General features: G+C 47.0%; 1 protein-coding gene across 1 annotated transcript in view; it reads right to left on the reverse strand.

Annotated features, from left to right (window-relative positions):
• Antxr1 (ANTXR cell adhesion molecule 1) overlaps positions 1–23188 on the reverse strand; it is a 191321-nt gene that overhangs the window by 97714 nt on the left and 70419 nt on the right. Inside the window, exons 10-12 of the mRNA XM_041639405.1 lie at positions 17342–17440; positions 2083–2152; positions 556–634 (exon numbers count right to left, since the gene is read on the reverse strand). Coding sequence (XP_041495339.1) covers positions 556–634; positions 2083–2152; positions 17342–17440 — 248 coding nt within the window. The remainder of the gene's footprint in view (positions 1–555; positions 635–2082; positions 2153–17341; positions 17441–23188) is intronic.

Below are 23188 nucleotides of genomic sequence, written 5' to 3' on the forward strand. Positions count from 1 at the left end.
AGGAGCCAACAGAGAATACTTTGTGTCCCTAAGGCGAGGCCCCTTCCTTCTCGCTCCCCGGCTTCATCTGTTTTCTTTTTCCCCTAGACTATTTCCACAATCACAGGAACAAGTTCCCATTGTTCCTGTCCTAAACAACAGCTCCTCTATAAAGTCTATGCCTTTCTTTAGCTGGTGCCCATTTCTTGCTTCTTAAAACAGAACAAAATAAAACACACAGACTCTTTAAGATATATTTTATATGTTGTCCAATTCCTTTCTGTCTCCCCAGTCGTAAGGGTACCTGACTCAGGGGCCACCCTCACTACAGCCTGTGTAGTATAGAATCTCCTACACAGGCTGGGGCAACCAGGGATCCTCCTCAGTACCAGGGACAGAGAACCGGAGAGCCTGACACAGGCACCACAGTAAACCACACCCGACCCAGATGCATCAGGGCTTGGCGGACAGAACAAAGAATCAGAAAGCATTTCATGTTTGATGCTGGCGAAGGCTGGGGCTTGGGGAGAGCAGTTGAAAACGATAGTGACGATGGAATGGAAGGTTGTGACTTACACAGTGTGTTGTGGTGATGATGACGGAACTGGAGATGAAGGACAGGCCATCGTTCATGCTCACCTGCAGTGCAGCTTTCCTGCAATGACAAGAGGACCGGATGCGCTTAGCATGGGGTGCTGCTAGCAGCAGCTCGAGAGCCAGACAGCATGCTTACTTCCCTGTGGGGTCCGAGGACAGTCTCTCAGGGCCACACACCTGTGACATCCAAGAGATGCTGGGATGTGTTCAGCTGGCATGTCAAGGTAGGATGTTAACTTTGCATTGCAGTGAACTTCAGTGGGCAAGGAAAGCCTACCTCATTTGTCCTGTTTGCTATACTTGGTAATAAGATAAAGCTTCCTTCCTTCCTTCCTTCCTCCCTCCCTCCCTCCCTCCCTCCCTCCCTTCCTTCTTTCCTTTTTCCTTCTTTCCTTTTTTGAGAGAAGGTGTCTGTGTGAAGCCCTGGCTGCCCTGCGACACAGCCCTGGAGACCAGGCTAACCTTGAAGTTAGGATCCACTTGCTTCTGCCTCCTAAATGTGGGATTAAAGTTCTGCTCTCTCATCCCATTAGATAAAGCACCTTAAGATCCATCCAAGTCAGCAGGGATAATTGGGCAAACTGTAGGCTGCATGCCCAGCTCTCGTTAGTGAGGACTCAGAGGTCTGATGGGGAAGTTTTGTGGGTCCCTGTAAGACTCGTGGAAAGACAGCTTATGGACAGATTGGTTTGTCTTCTCCAGACTCTGTCCATAAAGTCTCACGGAGATAAGACCTCATACCACACTATATGATTTCGGGGTGGGTAGCAGGCCCAGTGTCACAGGCTGACTGCGGACACTTAGTCGGAGTTGGGACAAATGGTGAAAGGGGACTTTAATGCTTTCCTTGGACGCCATCTCCAGACTGCTGGGCATGGTCTGGAGAGGCTCTTTTTGCTCTGTAATCGTCTGGGCGCTGGGCCCCAGAGTCCTACCCTAGCTCAGGGTGCTGACCCTCTTTATGGACATCTCGCCAGCACTTATCTTAACGGCACCGTGAGGTGTTCCCTTATGTGAGGCCAGGGAACGGAGGGGAGCACCTGAAGCTCTGTGGAGGATCCAGAGTGGTGCCGAAGGTCATGAACCACGGCACTTACTTTGCCTTTCTGAGTTTCTTTGTCTTGAAGGAACAGATAACAGCCACTTTCTAGGGCACAGATGATGACAGGGTGAGGTAATACATGTGAGAACTTTCTAGAAATGCGGTTGGGATTGAGTCAGCAGACCCAGGCTTGAGCCCAGACTCTTCCACTGGCTCCTGTGTGACCCTGGACAAGTTATTTAAATCTTTCTCTCTGGCCTGAATGAGAGTTTGTTGTGAACTACAGAGGATGAAAGAGATGCTCAGTCACCCTCCTGGTGGCTGGTTTTCCATAGCTTGGCACCATCACCGTTGACAGAATCTAGAGAAAGTCCCTGATGACAATGAAAAAGCTACCACTGCCCCCCGGGTTCCTCTGCCTCCTCTTCCCCGGCTGTGGGACTCTGTGGACGATGAAAACTTACATGCCAACTTCTTTTAAGATGGGTGCTGGGCACAGCAAGTACGTGTCTTCCACAGCAAACGGCTTCTCATCTGCGAAAAAGAAGTCGCGAGGTTACGTTTCCCAATTCAGTGTCTTTGGAGGTCATTAACCAAGTCTAGAGGGACCAGATGAAAGCAGAGAAGTGTGTGAAATGAAAACTTCTCCTGCACTGAGTTATGCTTGTAATATGAAATGTCCCCTGAGCGCTTGCTGTTGAAACCAAGTGCCATGCTGGTGGGGGCGGGGCCCAGCTGGGGGAAGCAGTCACTGAGGGGCTGTGTCTAAGGCTAGATATTGCCCTAACCCTACTGGTAGCTCTCTCCTCTTTCTGGTAGTGGACTCTGTCTCTTTCTATGTTTTTGTCTCTCTGCCTCTCTCTCTCTATATCTCTCTGTCTCTGTCTCTCTCTATACACACACACACAAACCACACACACACACATACACACAATTTGTCTCTTTCTCTCTGCTCTAGCCCCTTCCCTGGCTGCCATGAGACAAGGTACTTTCTTCCTTCGCCCGCTTCCGACTTGATGGACTGAAACTTATAAGAAGTTTGCTTTCCTTGTTTCCCTTGGGTATTTGCCAGAGCAGCGGAAAGCTGAAATATATACTAGACCCTCCCCACAGAGTAGCACCCCAACATGTGTGGTAGCATCCACTAAAGAAGAACTAATCAAGACCTCCTCCCTAGCGCTGGTCTCCTGGTCCCACGTCCACTGAGATAGCCCTTTTACAGCACAGTTTGAGTTTCCTGTTCTCTTCGGGAGAGCTGAGGGGTTCTAAGGGGAGTCACATCTACGCCCACTTTGAGGCCATCTTCATGGAGAAGATGAGCTGGCAAACACAAGCAGAACACCCAAGTATCGCTGGGTTTTAGAAGGCAGGAAGCTTCTTTTCCATGATCCCGTGGTCAGGTTTCAGGAAAATCCAAATAGGAGTTGCGTTTTATTAGGGAACTGGAAGGGGAGGGGCCTGGCATGAGCCCCTAGGGCAGAAGGTCAGTGTGCATTGTAGTGATTTTAGGAGAAGTTATTCAACGTGCTCGTCTTTAGCACATATAGCCTTTGCAGAGACAGCTAGCTGATAAAGTTCTGTGTGCAAGGAGAGATCCCAAGTTCAGATCCTGAGATCCATACAAAGCCAGGTAGGGTGGTGGACGCTTGAAATCCCAGCACTGGGGAGGCAGAGACAGGCAGATCACTGGAGTTCACTGACCAGCCCCGCTAACTGAACCACTGATTCCTTCTTGGATGGCATGTGGTCAGATGGGTGCAGGGTCTGGATGCCTGGCCAACAAGCTGCTTGCCACCTTGTCAGCCCTCTGCTAGTGACAGCCCTGGGAGCTAAGGCAGGGATGGAGCTTAGGTTTGCTCCCTCACCTTGAGTGTGTGTGTTGACTTCCTCTCCGCTTCTCCATCTCATTAGTGAGGTGGATTTTCTCAGTGACCCTGGGTCTTCCTGATTCAGTAAGAACGTCTGGCCAGCAAACCCTGGTTATCCTCCTGGCTCTATCTCCCCAGAGTTGGCATTGATGACAGGCTTACGTTGCTGTGCCCGGCTATTGATTTCTATTTCATACGTGGGTGCTAAGAGATTCAAACTTAGGTCCTTCAAACAGATTCAAACAGAGCACCTTACCCACAGAGCCACTTCCCCACCCCAGGATCATTTTTCAGATGCAAAAAAGGAGGTTCAGAAAGACAGGGCCATCTTGGATAGCAATAGACACAAAGCCTGGTTCAGACCCAAACTCTGCAGTATCCTGTCCTCACAGAGAGACTTCCAGCTCCAGGGAAGTCTGTATGAGGGAATAAGCCAAACTGTCCTGCGTGGCTGACTGGAACCTCTACTTATTTCCTCGTGGCTGTGGCTTATCCACAGCTTTTGCACCCAGTACCTGGGGTGCAGTTCCACCCACAGAGCCACAGGCAGCCACAGGGTGGCCCCAGAGGCCTTATGACTTTAGGCTGCAGGCTGTGGTTAGAGCTGGAAGGCTTCAGAGGAGGCCACAGCAGTGAAGTAGTCAGGGCCCCCGCAAGGGCTACATACACTGGTCCTGTGAGTTCCTGTCTCATCTCCCTGTCCTAGGTCACAAGGGCCGGGAGGCAGACTGTGGCCTCGGCAGTAGGACCTTTCTAATTCTCCTCCTCTTTTCATCTTCCTTTCCTGTTTGGGAGACCAAATATTTCTGGGGCAAAGCAGACGGGAGGATGGAGGGCTGTGGCTGACTGGGGTACAGCTCTGATGTCCCTGAGGTTGAACCCAGGCTGGGAGGCTGTGGGCTAGCTCTGTGGAGCTGGCATTTTCTGCCCTGAGAGGGACTGTTTGGTTTGGAGACTGTTTTCACTTTACCACAAAAATGAGTGGCTTTTTCCCCCTCTCTCTTTAAACAAAGAAGGGCCATTTGGTTTCCATAACTCAAGTCATCTGACTCCTTCCTGGAATGGCCACTTGGGAAGCAGGGCATAGACTTCCTGCTCTGCCACAGAGGGGCCCGTGCCTGGTTTGGGGGCCATGCCAGTCCCAATGCAGCCTCTGCCAATGCCAGTGTGTTGTGTTGTGCTGTTTATGGGGCTGTAATCCATTCTGAGGACAATGCGGGCCCCGCTTCTCTGCTCACTGGGTGGCCATTTCACTTCACTGCTCTCTGGCACCAAGTAGAAACGGTAATGGAGACCAGGAGCTGTGGCACTCTGCATGGCTGTTTGCACCCAGGGAGAAAATTAGACAGGGGTGGGAGCTGGAGACCAGAAGGGTTTTTTTTTTTTTTTTATGAATTCGAAAAACGGATATTTCAGAATTGTAAGCACACCTATGACATATTAGCCTAAATCCTTTGCCATAGGAGTCTGATAATCAGACAGAAATTTGACTTAAGACAGAATTGAAGAATCAGTGATTGCCATTACATTGAACTGCTGAGTGCAAGCTGGGAGGCGGGCATCCTGGAAGCTGGGTACAGGTGAGGGGAGGCCAGAGGAGATGCTGTCTGACAGATTCAGGCTCAGAGCCCAGGTTTTCCTCTGGCTAGTGTGTAACTGGGGTCAGGTTCGTCTACAGGTGGCGACTGGGACATCATTGTGCTGTTGTGTGCAAATAAATAAGAAAGCCTAGTACGTGAGGCTCAGTAAGGACTCGAGAGGCTTCCCTCCACTTTATTACACAGCACCCAAGCCTTACAATCCACTGCAAATGTGAAGACTACAGCTTTCAAAATGCCCAACGTCCGGCCATACTAATGTCGCTTAGACATTAGGAGTTTTGGAGGTGTGTGTGTGTGTGTGTGTGTGTGTGTAACTAAATTAATATCCATCCTTTGTATATACATACAAACGCATTTATAATGATTTTGCTCAACACTGAACAGCCACAGTCTTATCAGATGCATCCATACCCATCCAGAAGGGAGATAGATAACTGTACTACAGTTTGGGGCTCACAAATGCTAATTACCTCAAATGCTAGTTAAATGGGTTAGCACTGCACTGCTAGAGGGGTCTCATCTGGAATTTGAATCTGTTTTGCTGAAATGATGGGGCCTTGAATAGGCTAAATTGGCCTCCAGCAGTGAGCACACCTCAGGACAGAGAACTAGTAATCCCATCACCATAGCGAGGCCTGCTTTAAGGGCAGTGAGCTAAAAATCCGGTACCACACGCTAAAAATCCGGTACCACACTGAAACGAGCCCAGTCCCAGGGTTCTAACCTCACAACAAAATAACATGGTTAGGTTGGGGGAGAAGTTCCGGGCATCTTTCTCTCCCATTTGGTGACTGACTGTCTATGGATTTGGGATAGAACCAAGATTGAAATCCATTAGCCAATGCAAACACCAATCTGTGGATTGTTTTTAAGGCTGATGAAATAATTCAGATACTTTACAAGTCTTGCCAACCTTTTCTTGCTATGAATATGTAGTCTGACAAAAATAAACAGAAAAATAGTCCCTAGTCTTATCTAAGCCTTCAAGAATTGTTGTAAACCCCTGAGAGGAGTTTACATTCCTGCTGCGCTATTTGCATGAGGTAGGAGGACTAAGCCAGGCTCCTCTGCTGTTGCTCTCAGAGCCCCCTCGGTCTAGGGTGCATTTCATGGCTTCTCTGAACCAAGAGTAAGGTCAGTACCAAATTATCAGCTATTTTGTCAACACGGGCCCAAATTAAGGGGAAAGAGGAGTTAGAGTTGGCCGAACAGCTCCCCTGCTCGCTGTCTTCAAACGCTAACAGCTCTGAGGGAAACCAGAGCCAGGGCTCCCTAAGTTGGTGGAATCCAAAGCCTCTGGGTTGAGCTTCATGCAGACACAGGCTGAAAGGAGGTGGCCAAGTGTCCCGCTACCTCAGTTGTCATTTATGAACTCAATGGGTCCTCAAAGGGACCCACGACTGAGAAGAGAGAGGCACACTCCTGGGCAATGTTGAGTGTGGGGCTCTATGCAGGAAGGTTTTCACAGATGGGGATAACAGCTCAGGATTCTAACAGTAGACGTCTGCCTACTTTATGGAACAAAGCAGAGGCTGTGAAATTGGAGCATGACTTCTGCTAAGACAGGCTGAGCAGCGATGGTGAAGGCAAGGGAAAGAGGAAGAGGAGTCAGAACTGAATGTGGACGGCGTGTGGACTGCGTGTGGGCCAAGGTGTCTCACTGCAATGCCCTCCTGTGCTCAGCAGGAACCAGAGGCCACCTTCCAAGGAGAGAACTGGGAGGTTAACCTGGTGCTTACACATGACCCAGAGCCATCTAACACTCCTGGCCTGGAGCTGGAGGGTTTCATGGAGCCCTTACTACCCAGCTGCTGTAAGGTCACAGGTTCGAGGTTAGTGTCCTGGGTCAATGCACTTTTAAGTCAGTAGTTCTGGCCCAGGGGCCCCCAGGCTTTGCTCCCTATCTCCTCTCCCCATCCTGGTCTGTGGGACAGGCTGGAGCAGGACAGAGTCATAGGCAGATGAAGAGTTGAGCTGCAGAGGCCCAGCACAGCTCTGCCACGCATAGGGCTATACCCCAGGCAGCGCCTTCTACCCTGTTCACAGCTTAGAGTGCTCATCTAAAAGATGGCTACAATACCCAGCTCTTGTTTTATAAATCGAAATGGGAATCGTTATTAAGGTTTAGCCTTTGATGAACACTCAACACATTGTCTGTAGTAACAAGGTGGCCTGCTGCCAGGTCTGCCGTCAGGGAAACACAGGATGAGGGAGCTTCTAAACTGAGGACTCCTGCAACTTGCCCAGCTACGGTGTGTGTGTGTGTGTGTACATATATGAAACCCACCTATCCAAATATGATCTTTGGAACATGTATATATGCTGCAGTAGTTTCTCAAACGAGGAGAATTTGGCAACATCTGAAACAATATGGGGAATGGCATGGGCATCTCCACCAGAGTTATCAGCTCCAAACCTCGGTACTGCTGGGGGAAATGCCTGATTTAATGTCTGATGTGGTTCAAGATCATCCCTCAGTCCATGGCAACAAGGCTACAGGCATCGCTTCAGAGTTCAGAGCCCCTGGTTTACTGGTACAATGTCCAGAAAGTTCAGAACTGTCTAAGATGATGAGGAGAGGAGTGAGAGGGAGCATGTTTGGCAGAATAGGAAGAGTGTTTCCCAGCCAGTTTCTCACGTAGGCTCAGTGGGACCCAGGCTGTCCTCATGGCAGGTGGCACGGCATCGGCATAGAAACGTGGTGCTTTCGGGCATTGTGCTAATGTCAGGGTCATGACCTGATGGGGGTGGGAGAGCTGTAGAGTCCAGCGCCTGATGTACAAATATTTGCACAGGGTTCAAGGCTGAGCACAGTTACAGCAGGCAATGAGGGTTGCCTTGGTCACTGCATTTGAGGGGAGGGATGACCTTGTGCACAAGCTTTGAGTTCCGTAGCTGTTGACACACCAGTGTTTAACTGCTTGCCAGAACCTCTCTCCTGAATTAGCAGGATAAAATTTTATTTTAATCTATTACAAAAGTAACATGTGCAGTATAAAAATTTGAAGTTGATAAAACTCTTGAAATATTTGATAGTCATAATTCTCAGTGCTAAACTTTTTGGGTGCACATGAGACAAGCTCTCCCCATACATCTCAAACTGCCTTTAAAGTCACTGTGCAGCCTAGGATGCCTTCCCATGGCAGTCCCTTGAGTGCGTGAATTATTAAGGGAGTGAACCACCACGCCCAGCTGATAAACATCACGGAGGCCTTTGGGTATAATATTTCATTCTCTGTGTAGTGTTTTTATAGAATTGGGATCATACTACACATAATTTTGTGGGATTTGGCACTCACCTTGCTCTGAAGTTATTAGTGCAACTTTGGGTATTGCAAGAACACTAGATGAAGGTGATGAGGCCCAGGGTTCTCACAAAGCATTTTCTCCTCTCTATAAATCCACACCAAAAAAATTCTTCACTGTTGACTTTGTAAAACATACAAATTATCTTCTAAGCAAAGAATCAGCCTTTTAAAATGTTGTAATCCCGAGGTCAGAATCATTGGTGCCTCCAAACAGCTGCAGTTTGCTAAGAATAAATATACTTTTAAAAACCTTGTTTTCCCCCATAAAGGACAGTTGAGGATTCATGCACAAGGCATGTGCCTTGTGACATACAAACTCTTCTGGCTGTGCACAATTAGATTTGGAAAATGTTTCCCTTTGGAGTTGAGATTAAGAGGCAAGCCCACCCCAAAAGCCTGAAGCATGACCACAGGTCACTGCAAGAACTTGAAGGATGAAATCTTCACAGAAACCCAGGGCAGAGGAGGGAAGGAGGGGGCTGGTGCACACCTGAGCTGTGTAGCCTGTGCATGGCATGTGCATAACATGTGCTGACGTGGTGTGCAAGTTGTTGCCCAAACTGAAAGGCACAGGGAGTGAGCTACTTGCCCTCAGCAGATCCAACCCAACCTCTCCAAAGGAATGCTGAATAAATATTTAAACAACACAGAGAACAGCCTGCCTGGGGCTCCTGGGCTCTAGCTGTTTCTCTGCTCAGGATCTTCTCTTGAATCATGCTATGGAAATGACAAAGGAGCAGGGTTGCACCATGTCCCCATCCATCACTATACACATATTGGCAGTGACTATGAATGTTCAGCCACCTGATGCAGAATTGCAGGGGGATGCCAAATTCTCACATAGAAGGGGAAGGAGGAAGGCGGGTTTCAGGGGAACACATACACAAATTTTGCCTCAACACTGCCTACAAAGGAGAGCTTTTTTTGTGTAGGGTTTACCATTTTCTGTTGGGGCCACTGAGCACTTGGTAGCCCCACATCAAGTCTGACCGCATACAGGCCCCAGCACATAACTGTCAACTTGCCCCTGTGAAAGTCTCTCTGGTGGCAGACCTCACAAATGCACATTATGGTAGACTCAAACTTATCTGCTGTTTTGTCTCAGTTTGAGTGACGTGAACGTGCGGTGATGTACTCTGTCCAGGAGCCACTTCAGAACTAGGACAAAAGTCAAGCTCTCTTGAAAGGAGGGGCAATGGAGATGCGACGAACAGTAAGGAGAGGCTCCAGAGGCTCAGTCCAAAGGGACCACTTAGGGAAGCAGTGGGACTTCACCATGGTTACACTGCCAACCGCTGAAAGTGATGCTCTGCACCCTGGGACCTGTCTTCCCTGGACTGAGGCTCACGTCTCTGCTCTCCAATGTGTAACATCAGACAAGTGTTTAATCCCCAGGCATCTGGGCACTTGAGGTGGAATTTGGGATCTTGGGGAATCCAGTTTTTTTTTTTTTTAGCAAAGCAGAGATCGCCCAACTTTAAGTTGTTAGCCTGGCTATCCAGCAGCCTCTGGGACTTCATTAACCTGAGTTTGTTTCCTCATTAGTAAAGATGAGGACACAGATAACTCTTCCCTCACAGCCTGGCTGTGGTGCAATGAGGTGGCACGGGGGAGAGATGACGCAGAAGGACATACGGACAGCGCAGAGACCAGCTGGATGCTCAGCAGTCAGCAGCTGCTGCCTTTTAGATGAAGCTTGTTGGGGAAGAATCAAGACCCCATAGGCTCCGTATATCTCTGAGTGACCCAGTGACGTTCTCATGGGACATCAGCTCCTAACTCATCCAAACTGCATGCAGTGCCTTTGACCAGCACATGTAATACTCTAAGTCACAGTGAAGGCTTTTGTTGGGAGGTGTACGATTTCTTTTTCCTCTGCCTTTCCTCCTATCTGCTATCACAGATACACCGGCGATTGCCTCTGGGTGCCCACAACAGACCTGGCTCCCAGATATCTTCTAAGATGAAGTATAGTTTCTGGATAATAAGACAATGTTTAAAAAGCAAACACCCTGGACCATCTACATTCAAATAAGATTCTTTTTCTTTGGGGATGCTGAGCCTCTTTAGGGGAACTTTCAAAATCATCTGAGAAAGTATCTTCAAAGGGGCCAGAGCCCTGTTCTTTGGGAGTGTACAGAAAGTTAGCCATGGCTAGGCCTGTTAAGTAAGAAATCAAGCTGGGAGTAACATTTTATATAAACAATAAAGCATGGCTGTGAAACCATACAGCGAGCCTTGTGAACTGCACTAGTCTGTAAAATGTGTCCTTGCTTCTAGCTGCTGTCACACAGCACAAGGACATCCAGCACGAGCTGTGTTACTGCATAGTAAACTGTCCATTTATTATTTACCATGCATAAAATGGGTTGTTCCTTGGCTCATACCCCTGGGTCTCCATTTTGGCTTTCTAATCTCTATGCAAGCGGGTTTCCAATTGGAAGCAGACCTTCTCTTGGTAGAGCACCCTGCATACTGAAGTAGGCAAATGTGCAGCCAGGGTAAACTGATAAAATTTGTGGCATTTCCAAGGTATATTCTTGGCCAGAAGGCACTTCAGCCTGACAATTGGAAAGCCAACCAGATGCTAAGTATAGTATGTGTGCTATGCCTAAATAATTATTTAAAAAATTAAGTTTAAAAATAACCTTAGTGAGCTCTTTTCTAACTGTAGGGGGAATACGGGTGTGTAGCAATCTTAGACAGGGAGAAGAAAATATGAATTTACTGTTGTCTTATTCAGGGGTGGCTGCTGCTAACATCAAAAGGTGTGTCCTTCAAGTTTGCGCGGGAACGTGTGTGAAGAAAAACAGACCCTAGCACAGCTCCTTCGTACCGCCTGTAACTGTTCTATCACAGGATGTAACATCCCACAGCGTCAGTCACCGTCCTACAGTACTAGCTGATTATAAACGGTGACTTGTAATTGACACGTAGCTCATCTACCACGAAACATTCATGCCGTTATATAAATGCCCCTACCCCCCTTCTTGCTTCCTTTGCCGTCATGAGCAGTAGCATGATAAGCAGTCATGCCGCCCGTGTCTCTGTAGATCAGAGGTTCTCAGCCTTCCCCATGCTGCGGCCCTTTAATACAGTGCCTCGTGTTGTGGTGACCCCCACACCAACATTGGATTTTTGCTACTTCATTTTCATTGCTCCTTTTAGCTGTAATTTTGATACTGTTGTGAATCATAATGGTAAATATCTGTGTTTGCCAATGGTCTTAGGCGACCCCTATGAAAGGGTCGTTTGACCCCAAAGGGGTCACAACACACAGGCTGAGACCTGCAACAGACATTCCCTTTCATTTCCTTTGAATGATGTGGAGATTAAAATGTAGATCAAGTATGTATAGAAGGCTACTCTCTCATAAGGATTTGCAAGCACACTGAGGTGGGTCTCTCTTTCTGAGACTTTCCTTTGAGAAATAAATCCACCTTCCTGCTTGCAGGCATGTTTTACTTTCTTCCTAGCACCCCTCTTTCTTCTAACCCTCATGCTTATGCCTGTATGAAGATGTCTTTATATCTTAAACCCCAACTCTGCTTCATTAAAAAATTGTGTGAAAGCAGTCGGCTCGTTTCAAGAATTGCCTTCTGGGGTTTCTGATGGTGTCTCACTGACCATCGCGTGAAAGCGCCTTTGCCTGCCTCTTTACTAGTTCTGGGCACCGGGTCTTTGCCACCCTTCCTTACTGCTACTCGATATGGCGGCACATGCCTGTCATCCCCGTACTTGGGAGGCTGAAGGATTAGGAATTCAAGGCAATCCTCATCTACATGATATACCAGGGCCAACTTGAGCTTCATGGGAACTTGTGCCAAGAATAAAACCAAAGGAAAATCCAAGACAGCCTCCCTTGCCTGGCCGTGCTCACACTGAGCCCTTTCCGTGGGGTTGTGGGCCACCATTTTTCTTAGAAGTTTCTTTTCACCTGTTTTTGTTTTTTACTTTTGTAAACCACTTTACTATTTGTGTGCACATGCATGGAGGCCAGAGGAGGTCTCTGGGCAGTGATTCTCTCTTTCCACGGTGGGACCCGGGACTGGACTCGGCTCGTCAGGCTTGCAATTTTCCCTGCTGAGCCATCACATCAGCCCCATTTCCCTCCTTTTTTTTTAAATTTTTATTTTTATATGCCTGACTTCAGCAGATATCTTTATACTAAACGTTTGACCCCGTATTATATATATTATAAATAATTTTCTTTTATTTCCTTTTCCTTTTGATTTTTGTTGGGGTTGGTAATAGGAGCATTTCAAAACATGTGCTTACGCTATCAAATTTTTCCTTCAAGCCCAGTCGCTTTTTGCTCAACATCTTTATACCCTGGGTAATTATGCAAACGTTTACTTTTCTAGAAATTTTATATTTTCATGTTCACATTAAAATTTTCAGGTCATCTGGAATTTGTTTAACTGTAAAGTGTAAGATAAAAATCAAACTTCATCGTTTCTCTAAGCAGCTAGCCAGCTGTCCCAGCATCATGACCGGAATGGTCATTTAATTTAACGCTAAGTTCATGCCGGAGTCTGGCTCTGTTTAGCGCTCTGTTCCTTTGCCGTTTGCCAGTTATACTGGTCACACAGTCTTTGAACGACTATGCCTTTTTGGTTCGTCCTAAAGTCAGCTCAGGCAGTTTCTGCATTTTACTTGGCTAATCTTGTAGTTTATTCTTCCATATAAAGCTTAAAATTATTTTAACTTAAAAAGCACCATGGGGATTTTCTCTGGGATTGTACTAAAAGTAAATATTAAATTTGAAATAAGTGATATCTTTACAATGCTCATTTATTTCTCTGTTTAGTAAGAGTGACATGGTTCCTAGTAATAATGAAATAGCTCGCGCGGTCAGGACTGGGCGGCTGTCTGTAGGCAAGCCTGTGATGTGCCCCACCTGCCACACTACGCCTCTAACAGCCTAGAACACAGATGCTATCGTCACAAGCGTCACACAGAGAAAAACCAAGACACAAAGTGTCGGATAACCTGTTCGCCAGGGCTCTTCCCTGGTGTTTGTCTCCAGAGACGGCCCTACGCCTGGAGTCTAGACCACACATTTATTCCCATGTTTAAAATAGTCCTCACAAAGGCTTTTCTTATATGTCATTCATATGTCATTCTGTATGTCTGGACAAATTGTTCTCAATCGATTTTGTTTGTTACATTTTCCCTGGATATTTTTATTTTAAAAAAGATTTTATTCACTTATATTTATATGTATACGTGGGTGGGGGAGCTGATGCCTTGGCGCTGGAGTTATAAACGGTTGTGAGCCACCTGATGTGGGTGCTGGGAGCTGCACTAAGGTCCTCTGGAAGAGCAGACAGCGTTCTTAACTGCTGTGCCACCTCTTCAGCTCCCTGGAATGTTTTCTAATGGTCGCCATTGAACTCTGAACAGAGGTAGTAAAAGTTGAGGTGCTTATAGCTGGGGGCAGTGGTGGGGTGAGCACAAGCAAAGAACAGTGATGAGTAGGTACGAAAATATCACAATAAAACCCATTATTTGTATGGTAGCTAAAAATTAATAGGAAATTAGAAAAAAAAATTACTGAGGGGCTAATTCTGTAACATTCAGTTTAATTACCCGCTATTGTCTAGCAATGTTGTCTCGCAATAAACTCTTGGTTTTTAGGAATGCAAGATCATTCCAAAGTATTTGAAAGTATTAATGTTGCCCTTAGTTCCTGGTGTCTTTAAGGGTGCCATGCATTGTCTAATGTGCCAGAGACTGGCCATGTGCGGTTTTGAGCACTTAAACAAAAATAAGTGAAATCAAATCAAATTTCCCAATCATACATTTCAAGTATCAACAGCCGCCTTCCGCATGTGGGAACCACAGCAGCTAGCTCCCTAGAACGGTCCCACCATTTACAAGATGGTGTTGCTAGAACCATCAGATCAACATCACAGAGGAGGTGGGATGACTCTCTATTTCCTTCCAACTTTAAAGTGACCACCTCTTCATAGTGACATAGTCTTGGAATAACATCGAGTTTCAGATCTGTACATGGAGATGCGTGTCACTGTGTCGTCATGGAGATGCGTGTCACAGTGTTGTCATGGAGATGCATGTCACTGTCATGGAGATGTGTGTCACTGTGTCATGGAGATGCGTGTCACAGTGTCATGGAGATGCGTGTCACTGTCATGGAGATGCGTGTCACTGTGTCATCATGGAGATGTGTGTCACAGTGTCATGGAGATGCGTGTCACAGTGTCATGGAGATGCGTGTCACAGTGTCATGGAGATGCGTGTCACTGTCATGGAGATGCGTGTCACTGTGTCATGGAGATGCGTGTCACAGTGTCGTCATGGAGATGCGTGTCACTGTCATGGAGATGCGTGTCACTGTGTCATGGAGATGCATGTCACTGTCATGGAGATGATGCGTGTCACTGTGTCATGGAGATGCGTGTCATAGTGTCATGGAGATGCGTGTCACTGTCATGGAGATGCGTGTCACTGTCATGGAGATGTGTGTCACTGTGTCATGGAGATGCGTGTCACAGTGTCATGGAGATGCGTGTCACTGTCATGGAGATGCGTGTCACTGTGTCATCATGGAGATGCGTGTCACAGTGTCATGGAGATGCGTGTCACAGTGTCATGGAGATGCGTGTCACAGTGTCATGGAGATGCGTGTCACTGTCATGGAGATGCGTGTCACTGTCATGGAGATGCGTGTCACTGTGTCATGGAGATGCGTGTCACTGTCATGGAGATGCGTGTCACTGTCATGGAGATGTGTGTCACTGTGTCATGGAGATGTGTGTCACTGTGTCATGGAGATGCGTGTCACTGTCATGGAGATGCGTGTCACTGTGTCATGGAGATGCGTGTCACTGTCATGGAGATGCGTGTCACTGTGTCATGGAGATGCGTGTCACAGTATCGCCATGGAGATGCGTGTCACTGTCATGGAGATGCGTGTCACAGTGTCATGGAGATGCGTGTCACTGTCATGGAGATGCGTGTCACTGTGTCATGGAGATGCATGTCACTGTGTCATGGAGATGCGTGTCACAGTGTCATGGAGATGCGTGTCACAGTGTCATGGAGATGCGTGTCACTGTCATGGAGATGCGTGTCACAGTGTCATGGAGATGCGTGTCACAGTGTCATGGAGATGCGTGTCACAGTGTCATGGAGATGCGTGTCACAGTGTCATGGAGATGCGTGTCACTGTCATGGAGATGCGTGTCACAGTGTCATGGAGATGCGTGTCACAGTTTCATGGAGATGCGTGTCACTGTGTCAAAGAAGTCCTATCTGATATTTTGTTTCTAAGTGATTTTAAATATTTGAACTGAGAGTAAATTCAGCACCTTCCGCATCCAGGGTGGCTATGTGCCAGGCAAAGTCTCTCTGGGATCAATTTACTGTCTCTGTCTTCTGTAGTCCCCAGTGTGCTGGAGCAGGATGAGTTTGGAGTCCAAGGTGCCCCCCTAGTCCAGTGGCCTGTATTTGTCTGTGAGTGAGTGGGCACAGGCAGTGCAGGCAAAGGGGTGAGAAACTGATCAGCTGGCAAGTGCCGGCTTCAGCGCGCCTCTGACCCATGTGTTGTGCCCCTGACACACACACACAGACACAGACACAGACACACAGACACACACACACGGTTTGCCCCACAGAGGCCAGTTCAAATCCTCAGAGCTCTTGACTTTCCTGGGGTCTGAACTCGGGAGGGAAAGTGGGAACTTACAGTGGCGTAGGAAGCAGCTTCCACACTATGGCTGCTTAGGGACATGGAAAAATGGTTTCAAGAAGCACACACATTTTCGACATACAAAAGCATTCCAAATTTTAATAAAACTAACTGAATGTTTTCAATGTTTGATATTATCCCAAGCCAGAAATTCCAGATGTCTGTTAGGAAGCTACCGCTTGTGTTTAAGCTATCAAGAGGGTTTGAAGTGTCAAGGAGAGAAAAAAAAGGTGTGCCCTTTAACTTTCCTAATCAAAATAGAGTTAGATCTTCTCTCTTCTGGGGGTCTAAGGAGAAAACCCAGAGCGACCAGTGAGCTGCCTGTGGGTGGGGGTCTGCCTTCCTTCCCTCCCAAACCTCTGCGCTGCAGAGCAGAGAGGATACAGCAAGGAGCACACAGCGTGATGGAAAATGCAGCCCAGTGTGGCTGCTGTTTATCACTGCAGACAGGGAGCCAGTAATTGTCCTCATGATGGACACCAGATGCAAGTAATCGCCAGGCTCCCGCCATCTGCCTTTCTGGAAGCAGACCTCCCATCTCTCCTGGACGGCCACTGAGTCACTCGTCTTTAAATTCAGATCTTGCCTGCTGCAAAGGTCTCCCAGAGGCCCGGCTGCTGTGACAGCCTGTTTTCCTTCATGAGATGCTTTTAGTTTTATTGTCATTGTCCTGCTTCATGCAAAGTCTGCACCACAATGAGAGTTTCTTGGCTACTCTAGTCAAGAACCTTCCAGATTAAAAACAAAAAAAAAGTCCCGGAATCTACGCATGCAAGCCAGTAGTCTGGATTTTGCTTTATTCAAGATTGATCAATTTAGACCATCTTGTTTTATTCTTTCTTTAGAATCTCCAGTGCTTGGCTGAGAAGCCTCGAGTTCCAACAGGCCCTAACTAAGCAGGGCTTGCAGGGCCAGCGGGGGTGGGGTGAGGGACTTGATAAACCATAAGAAGGGAACAGGCACTCCCTGCCTCCTTAGGTCTGACTCTATGTTGTGTGTGTGTGTGTGTGGGGGCACTGAGCGCTCTTGTCAAGCCTTGTCCTGATCCCCAAGCTGGGTACCCTCGGGCTGTTCCTACCCAGTGTGGTCAGACTCTGGTCAGAACCAAGGGCACAACAGGACCGATTGTTCTCACTGGAGGCCTCGGGAGCACTGAGCAATTCTCTGAAGGCCCCTGTAAGTGGCTGTGCTGGCAATGTCCCCCGTCCCAACCTCAAGTTACCAGGACTTACTGAGTGTGACCGAGTCATTGATCTTGAAGCTGCAGAGGACCCTGTCCACATTGCGGGCGTGCCGGAAGCCATTTCCTCTTACGACCACTTGAAAAGACTCTGAAACGAGGAACAACAGCACACATTACTGGACCATCACCTGTGGACTTGCTTTCTGTCCACTCCAGAGCCCCTGGCTGCTGTTTCTGTAGGCTTCAGAAGCCCAGGGATCAGGTCAGGTAGGAGAACAAGGACAGCGTGAAGGCTCCTTTCCGCTCACTGACCCCTTCTCTCCCGTGTTCTCAATGAAGACGCGGCTCCCTGCTCAGAAGTGCCACTCCCTGCTTCTGCTCCTGCCTGCACTGCCGTCCTCCCCATTTCTATTTGAATCTTATCCATTTTTCAAGTCTAGACAGTGCTAAAACAGCCAGAGGGGACCCAGAGAAGGGTCCCCCACTCCTCCCAACATCCCTCCTCAAGTCTGATTTACATTTTGGAATCTCCTGAAAGGATTTCTTCAGAGCCAAGATACCTCATGAGTGTTGGGAACTGCGGCCCATGGCACGTAGAGCCTGTTGGTGAGCCACTGTTGGGCACGCAGCTATGTAGTGCCCTTTGATCTCTTTCTCCCCAAACAGAAAAGCATTCCTTTAATTAGCAGTGGTATGACTTTTGCAGCTTTCCCTTCTCCTGGATGCATGGCTGTCCTGTGCAGCGCAGTGCAGGGTCCAGGAGTCGTCATACTCAGGTGTCCAGTGTGACTGCTTGGACTGACACTGGGCCTTCAGGACAGGGCCATTTCTCCATGACTAGAAGAGACCTCATGGGCTCGCATATCAACTGCACACTCATGTATGTCCAGTTATTAGATGTATGATTGCCATTGTTATAGGTTTAAAAACTATAAGATTGTCCTACCAAGGAAAATAATCCAATTATTAAAGTGCTTAAGAATACTGGTTTATGTCTGATGATATCAAGTATCCGTTCTGTTTATTCATTTACTTATTTATTCCTGTGAGCCTGTGCACCTGCATGTGGCAGCCAGAGGACAACCTTCGCTGTTGTTCCTCAGGAGCTGTCTACCTTGGTTTTGAAAGCAGAGTCTCCTCTGACTTTAGACTTGCCAAGTAGGCTAGGCTAAAGGGCCAGTGAACCCCTCCTGCCTTTGCCTTCCTGATGTTAAAATTATAAGTGTATGCCATCACACTGGTTTTAAAAGTTTTTTTTTTAAAGTTTTTTTTCTTTAACTTGTAATTGAACTCCAGCCCAGAAGAAAAGCTGTGAAAGTGGACCTAAAGTAACTTGCTACCCGAATAGAGGCTTTGCTGGCAGAAAAATGGAATTAAAAAGCCAGCATATGGGACTCTTTCAATGTTAAATAAATGTCATGAGTTTATGTCACTTTCATTCCCATGGAATTCAAAGATCTTGTTTGCCAAAGCAATAAGTGATAGTTAATGGTCCCTCACTGTGCCAGCCCAGTGGTGAGCCTTGTATGGATCTGATGTCATTTCCATCCCCTGCAGGCCAGGGAGTGTAGCTGACAGTGATCTCAGAGAGGTTACGTAATTGTTCAAGATCGCACCAATTTAAAAACCCTCAGACCTGGTCTGGAATCCAGGGCAGCCAGGCACCAGGGGCCACTAGCTTAGCTGTCGCCCACTATCCTCTGAAACAGAAAACGGACGCTCACTGTGTTGTGAGCCTTGAGTAAGGAAGGAGTTGCGGTGTGATTTCTTCAATGCCCATCACTGGACTAACTTTGGACAGGTGTGCTCATCTGTCGGTTGTGTTAGGCTGACCACACACGAAACAGGAAACCAGCTGTGAGGAAGCCAGAGGCACGGTGGGTTGAGAGCACACACAAGGAGGGCTTTCAGAAGAACTGGGGCCAGAAGAGAAAGGGAGTAAGACTGCGATCTTTTGATGATTTACCCAGAGCTAGCAAAACTGTGCTCACATCCTCAGGGTCAGAACCTTGGTTGGGGACTTTATTAATCAGCGTGGTTTTTCAGGGCTACAGTCACGAGCAGTGAGGATTTATACATGCGTGTTGATACTTACAAGCTATTGCTAAGTTTAGAAAGGTGGATTAAAACTTTAGATGCTTCCCATCCTGGCCCATCTCTGATCATTGGCTAGTTCAGTGGATGGAAAGTCTCTTACTGCATCTTATTTCCTCAATGAAGCTTGGGGAAACCTATCTTGGGACTCTAGTTTGAATGCCAGACATACAGACATCTGGTCGACACTTCTGCCGATTCCGCATGTTTTATGCCTTGCCTTTGGCCTCCCTCTCATTTCCTCAGAAATCAGCAAAGGGAGCAGAGATGCTGGACACAGGCTGCACGCCAAGCTCCCTTCTCTAACACCATGTTCGGCACTGCCAGCTCAGCTGTCGAACCGTCTATAAAAGCAGCTCCCCACATGTCTGGTTGGCCCAGCCTCAGGGAGTAGAGGAAGGAAGACATCAGGGGCCCACGATAGGAACCAAACCATGCAACCATTTAGGCCTGGGGAGAAGATGCAGGAGTGAGACGCAGGCTCCTACCCTGCCTGGCACAATTTCCCCGTTAGCACAAACATTTGGTTTCCAGAACAGCTCAAAGATCTGACCCAGCAGCCTCATTGGAATGCCAGATTCTTGTACAAAGAAGTTATGTAATCCAGCTCTGTGCAATGGATCTGTAGCAATGAGGAACCAGGATACACCCCATCCAGATCATCTCACTCTAATGTCCCTTATCCCCAGAGCCCTACAACTGACCCTTCATAGTCTATACAGTTTGGTGTGTACAGAAAATGTGAACACAGAATTCTCTGTAGGATACCAGCTCCTTCAGGAAGTTTCTGGATAGACTGTGATCTTTCAGAGAAAATTGTTTATGTCTTTGATTTAATCTTTGGTGATATTTCTCCTTTAAGGTATGTATCCTCAAGACAAAGGCAAGGCAGAAAACATGTAATTTAAGGTTCTTGATGAGAGATGTTAGCATTTTTATGTCTTCTAGATGCTGTCCTGCTAACCTGGGGTGGGTTTACCACCATGTAAGCTCATTGGATGACTGAAAGAACAAAATGGGGGAAGGCAAGATGCTCACATGTTCAGGTCCCAGCCAGGTCTAATCTGGGTACTTTTTGAGGTCAACAAATGAAAATATGTTCAACATCATTAGTTATTATGGAAATGCAAATAAAAACTGCAATACTATTTCATACCTGATACGACGGCTATACTGAAAGTAACAGGAATAGGTGAAGAAAGGAAAATCCATGTGCATTGTTAGTGGGACTGTAAAATGGTAAATCTCTTTGGCAATGGTCTGGCTGCTCATCAAAATTTTGAATATGATTACACTATGAACCAAACTTTCTGCTCCTAGATATGTTGTGGGACAATGGTCTTGTACCCTGCAAAGATTTGTCAGTTGTATTGCTTTAATAAAATGCTGATTGGCCAGTAGCCAGGCAGGAAATATAGGTGGGTTGACCAGGCAGGAAGTATAGGTGGTGATGAGAACAGGCGAATTCTGGGAAGAGGAAATGCTCAGTCTACAATCTTCACCCATACAGACATAGGAGAAACAAGATGAGAATGCCTCACTGATAAAAGGTACCATGCCACATGGCCATTACAGACAAGAATTATGGGTTAATGTAGGATGTAAGAGTTAATAAGAAGCCTGAGCTACTAGGCCAACCAGTTTATAATTAATGCGGGCCTCTGTGTATTTCTTTGGGACTGAAAGGCTACGGCACTTGGTGGGACAGAAATCTCAGGCAACATAGATAGATATCCAAGAGAAATGAATGCTGTGTGTCCACACAAAAACTTGCACAGGAACTCACAATAGCACTGTTCATAAGAGCCTGTAACAGAAATAGCTGATACCCATTAACTGATAAATAAGGATATTACCTAACCATAAAGAGACCAGGTTTTGATGCATGCTGTAACATGGGAACCTTAGAAACACTGTGCTAAATGAAAGAAGTCAGGTGCAAAAGGTTGCATGTTGCAGGATTCCATTTTTGGGAATTGCCCAAGTTAGCAAAGTCAGGAAGCAGCCTAGTGGCGGCTGTGGTGGGGGATGGGATGATGGCTCACTAGGTACAGCTTCTTTCTTTCTGGATGATGAACGCATTATGGAATTAGGTGGCTGCTGTGGCCACACAACACTGATATGTTAACAACATCAAACCAGCTGTATGCTTTAGAAGGGCAAATTTCATAGTTTGTGACTTAAAAAGAGCAAAAAAAGAAAGGTGTTTGACAAACCTACTTTACACGCTCCTTTTCTTCAGTTTTCTTTCTTTTGGCTTTTTTTTTTAATTAAAACACATAGTTTTGGGATGGCTTCCCATCACTCACTGGATTAGAAAGAGAGATATTTGCATATTTCCCCCTTGCTCTGCTCTTTCAATACTGCTGTGTCCCACGACAGTCAGGGCCACTTCATCCTGGAAGTCGGTTTGGGTTTTCTTTCCTGGTAAATGCTTATTGCACCACCTAACATTCTTTGGAACATTGGGATTTTACAACAAGGTCTGTGAGTCATAACTGGGGTACATTAGCATGCACGGAGAGGGTAGGATTTGACATGAGAGACACATAAGGCAGACAGGATGGTGACCTCTTTACCATCATCACTGTTCCCCTCCACTGCCTCTGCCATCTCTCCCTGTTCCTCCCTCTGTCTGAGCAGCCGCTGCTCTGCTTTCTAATAAAGCATCAATCAGGTCCAGCATTCTAGGAGTTCATCAAATGGGGTCACACAAACAAGCGTTCGGCTTGGGTCTCCCATCAGCGCAATTAAGGCTCACCTATACTTACTCTGAGGTTTACCCAGGGCTTGTTTTAGGGATGAGTATTATTCCAACATATAGAAAAATTAATATTTTTGTCCATCCACTTGCTCATGAATATGTGAGTGGTTTGCAGCTTTGGGTCTATTAAAAATAGAGCTAGTATGGGCAACTACCTATTGGTTTTGGTCTGGTCATAGGTTTCATTTTTCCTTTTATTTTGGGCAGATGTCTAGGGATGGCAAGGCTGGGCCATTCAGTCAGTGACTGTTTAGCTTTTTAAGAAACTGGTCTTCACTGTGGGCTTCCCACTTGGCATTTTCATCGCCAGTACATGAGAGTTCTTCTCCAATCAGAAATATCTTAAACTAAGGGGAGTGTGTGTGTTCAGAAGACCATGAAACATTCCACTCAGAAGAGGGTCTAGCAGCAGGCATGAGTGCGTTGCAGAACACTGAGCAGGTCAAGGAATGAGACCCTTCTGACTTTGCTTGAATGAGGCTCCTTCAGGCATCTAAATCTCAACATCAGACGTGAAGGCAGAAATGGTTTGTTCTTGTATGCACCTTCCCCGCCTCATCAGAATCAGTGGGAAACAGGGGGATACTCCGACGGTCTCTGAAATGTCATGTGAAGGACTGGTATAGCTTCCTTTCCAGAAGTGCTGGTAAGGACTTTAAATGCAGACCAGACTGGATCCCAATCAGTTCTTGCCTGGAGTCCATGCTTATAGAGTATTTGGTGAACTCTGAGCCTGAGACCCATTGAGCTCGGCATGGTGTGTGTTTCCTAAATAGGGGTTCAGGTAGGTAGAGCAGCCTATAGATGGGCCAACTTTCCTAACCACACAGAGCTGGACACGCACGAATGGTTAATAAGAACCTTCAAAGGCATCTGTGTTGGAAGTTATTTAAACGAAGGTGGTGTCAAAGCTGCCACACAGCAGGTGACTACTGTGTGCTTTGGAACAGGGATTGAATCAAGACAAAGGAGTGAGCAGAATGGCCACGAGTCAGGGGTGACAATAGGGGCTATTGAGTGGGAAGAAATACATGCATA

Source organism: Microtus oregoni, unplaced genomic scaffold (assembly GCF_018167655.1).
Source record: "Microtus oregoni isolate MIOR12 unplaced genomic scaffold, Mior012 000002F_ref0000024, whole genome shotgun sequence".
In the NCBI taxonomy this organism is placed as follows: Eukaryota; Metazoa; Chordata; class Mammalia; order Rodentia; family Cricetidae; genus Microtus; species Microtus oregoni.